Raw genomic sequence first — 3,570 nt, 5'->3', positions numbered from 1 at the left:
TTGAAAATTTGTTGAGCTTTTTAATCGTCTGGTGGTTCGTTTATGTGAATCTGTTGCACAAACCATATAAACCATACGTGGATTTCTTGGTTATCGATTCGATTGGTGCCGTCGACGCTTATCCAGATGTTTTGCTGCTGTTTGTGGTATCGTTTTTTATATAGTATTCCACAGTGAGGACATCATTTTTTAAAAATGGCAATAAATCATCAGCTAAACTTCCCACTTGTTTCAGAGCAAGATTCTTCTGAGCTGAGATAACTGGTAAAATTGTCGTCGGTGATACCTGTATGAATCTATAACGCATTATATGGTCTCCGGCGCTGAATTTGTTAGCTCTCGACAATAAATCTTTGAGATAGATAGACGTCTACTGGAGATTTTATTGTTTGCCCAGAGCACACGGGCGAAAAGCTGTGATTTGGTTCTTTCATAATAGGTTGATGCCACCGCTACCTTTAGGGTGTCGTAATGTTTTTCTTCAAATATTTTTAGCGGCAATTTTGCTACAACATCCACCGGCAGGAGAAAAACATGTGACAGTATCTGATTTCTAAAGAACCCACTGTTCGCAATTGAAATTGTGCTTCTTTTATCGCAAGCCAACCCGTTGACGCCGGCTCCATGATTCGAATTTGATGACGATCGCGTCGGCATTTGGTTTGTACATTTCATTGATAATTGTTAATTTCTCTGTTTTACTAATTAGTTGAATCTTCGTTCTTTTTTTACGTTAGATTTTCGTTTTTCTTTAAAAATCACGTCGGGTTTTCTTTTTTAAATCACGCAATTTTTGTTTTTTTTCAAGCCAATTTAAGGCGATAATATAATTTTATTATATCAACGAAGAATAACTCGCAACCATCTAATATTAACAGAAAAAAGAAAGAGAAAAGTGAAGCAAAGAATTGGTAAAATGTTCACAGATTAATACCTACAAAAAATTTAGTCGCCTACATCAGTATTGCGACCACTGCAAATTCCTGTACAAAACCAGAAAAAACTACACTGAGGTAAGACATAAGACCTGTTGTTTAGTCCAATTAGGTAGCTTTTAATTCAATTAATTATCTTCATCAATTTATCAATACTTTGATATAGATTAAGCAATAAAACATCAGATCTACACCGGCCGAATGTTAAATGTTAGCAAAGACATTTTTTAGGCATCTGCATCAGCATAAATTCCCGAATGATGTGTAGTAGGGTAGTTTCAGTGAAATGAAACTGTCAAAAACCAGATTGATAGGTATACAGGCATGAGATTATTACTATTAAGAGCAAATTGTTTACGATCGGTTTATATATAAATGACATATTATTGATAGGTTTGTTGATATCGTTTTGATCTGCCCCACTTTTTCAAGAAATGACACGACTATTGCATGTCTACATTTTGTAGGAAAATGTAAATCAGCAAATCATAAATTTGTGTGATTTATGACTGCTTCAATTTTAATTGATTCAGCTTAATTTAATCAGTAATATCCGAATATATGAATATATATATATATATATATATATATATATATACGACATAAATATATATATATATATATATATATATATATAGCCATTATATATATATTGTAGGTTATATGGGTTATGGAGGGATATTGTACAAAAATTCAAAATGGCCCCTCTATGGTACTTAGACTTGGAACGCTCAACATTGGATCAGTGACTGGCCGCAGCATGAAAATCGCAGAAATGCTCGAGCGTAGAAGGATTGACATCTGCAGCCTTCAAGAGATCCGATGGAAATCGAATGGTGTCTGTCATATCAACTAAGACAAAGAAAAATATAAAGTATTCTGGAATGGTCGAAAGACGGCCAAAAATGATGTTGGAATGACTATTTTTCTGCATACGCACCACAGACCGGCGAATCAGAAGAGATGAAAAATAACTTCTGGGCTGCGTTCTCTGACACCATCTCAACAATATCGAAATCTGAAATAATGCTGATTCGATGCGATCTCAATGGCCACGTTGGAGAGAAAACTGATGGTTTTGACAACGTACATCGCGGTTTTGGCTATGGAGAACGGAATGAAGATGGCAACCGCATCCTTGAGTTTGCTGTAAGTCACGGATTTTGTTTACTGAACCCATATTTTAGAAAGAGGTTAGAACATCTAATAACATACAAAAGTGGACCATCAGCCACGCAAATTGATTTCTGCGCTGTCAAGCAACAACACCGAAGACTATTCAAAAATGTCAAATCATGTGTCGCCCAACATAGACTCCTTGTGGCAGACCTGGTTGTCGAACTATCAATCAATCAATCTTCGTTTTGCGTCCAGAGACCCGGTTTCCCGAGGTAGGACGTTGTTTTCTTTGCCATCAACTTTTTGCGCCAAATTAGACGATCAGTTGTATCCATTTCATTTAAATTTAGAGCTTTCATGTCTTGCTCGATTGTTTGCGACCAGGACTTCTTTGGACGGCCTTTGGGACGTGTGCCAGGTACTTCAACATCTGCAAGAGAAGTTATGGCACTGTTTCGACTTCGTTTGACATGACCAAACCACCGCAGACGGTGTTGCCGGCATTCGTCCTTTATATCATCTAAACCAGCACGACGCAGGATTTTGGTAGATTTGATGTGGTCCTTTAGACTAATTCGTTGCATCCATCGGAGCATTTTCATGTCGGTTCGTTGAAGTTGTTGTTCCAGTTTGGTTGTCATTATCCATGTTTCTGCACCATATAACAAGACCGGACGTATCACAGATTTATAAAGTCTTGATCGTAGTGGTAGTGGATGTCACGCCGCATCAATATAGAGGCAAGGAGATGCCATTTATTCCAGGCTGCACGTATGCGTGCTCGAACGGCAGCTTCAGCTGTTCCAGTACAATCCAGAATATCCCTTAGATATTGAAACGATGTGACTTTCTCTATTTTAATGGCTTCAAAAACAGTGCTATTTCGAATTTGTTGTTGTGGATTGATGCAAGCAGGACAAACAAAATTGGACACTTTAGATAAAGTACCAATTATTTTTGAACAACGTTTGTGACACCACTGGTTACACTGCTGACACTTGATTGAATTGTTACCTACACCAGCTTTACAAACTGAACAGGGCCATCGTCCAGTAGCTGTGGATTGGATGGGTTCACCAGTGTTCATTGCTTTGGTTTTGCTGATGTTGACTTTGAATCCATGATCGGCGAGTCTGGTGTTCCAATCTTCAAACATCTGTGCTGCATTCTGCTCAGACGTGGCTGTTAAAACGATATCATCAGCATATACTAGATTACAAATGTCACCAGTGCGTATCGGTTTTGTGATTTCTTCCATCACAGTTATAAATAACAGTGGACTGAGAATCGAGCCTTGGTGAACTCCAACGCCGATGTCAAATGCATCTGTGTTTCCAACCGTTGTGCTGACAAAAGTCTTAGTATTCGTATACATTTCCATCACAAGTCGAACAAAATATTCTGGAATGAATTGTCGACGTAGACTCCATCTGATTGCTTCACGGGGAACTCGATCAAATGCTTTTTCAAGGTCTACAAAAATGTGTGATAGTTGTTGATGCTTTGCGAGTACTTC

The 3,570-nt window shown here is 38.0% G+C and overlaps 1 protein-coding gene across 1 annotated transcript in view; it reads left to right on the top strand.

Moving 5' to 3' along the window:
* Positions 1–1,961: 1,961 nt before the first annotated feature.
* The window catches only part of HELRODRAFT_165393 (hypothetical protein), a gene marked incomplete at both ends in the record, with an annotated part of 4,380 nt that continues 2,771 nt past the window's right edge, over positions 1,962–3,570 (top strand). The window contains one exon of the mRNA XM_009031982.1: positions 1,962–2,128. Coding sequence (XP_009030230.1) covers positions 1,962–2,128 — 167 coding nt within the window. The remainder of the gene's footprint in view (positions 2,129–3,570) is intronic.

Source organism: Helobdella robusta (genome assembly GCF_000326865.2).
Source record: "Helobdella robusta unplaced genomic scaffold HELROscaffold_8, whole genome shotgun sequence".
Lineage (NCBI taxonomy): Eukaryota > Metazoa > Annelida > Clitellata > Rhynchobdellida > Glossiphoniidae > Helobdella > Helobdella robusta.
Note: the sequence above shows the minus strand (reverse complement) of the source record. Positions and strands in the feature narration are given on the sequence as shown.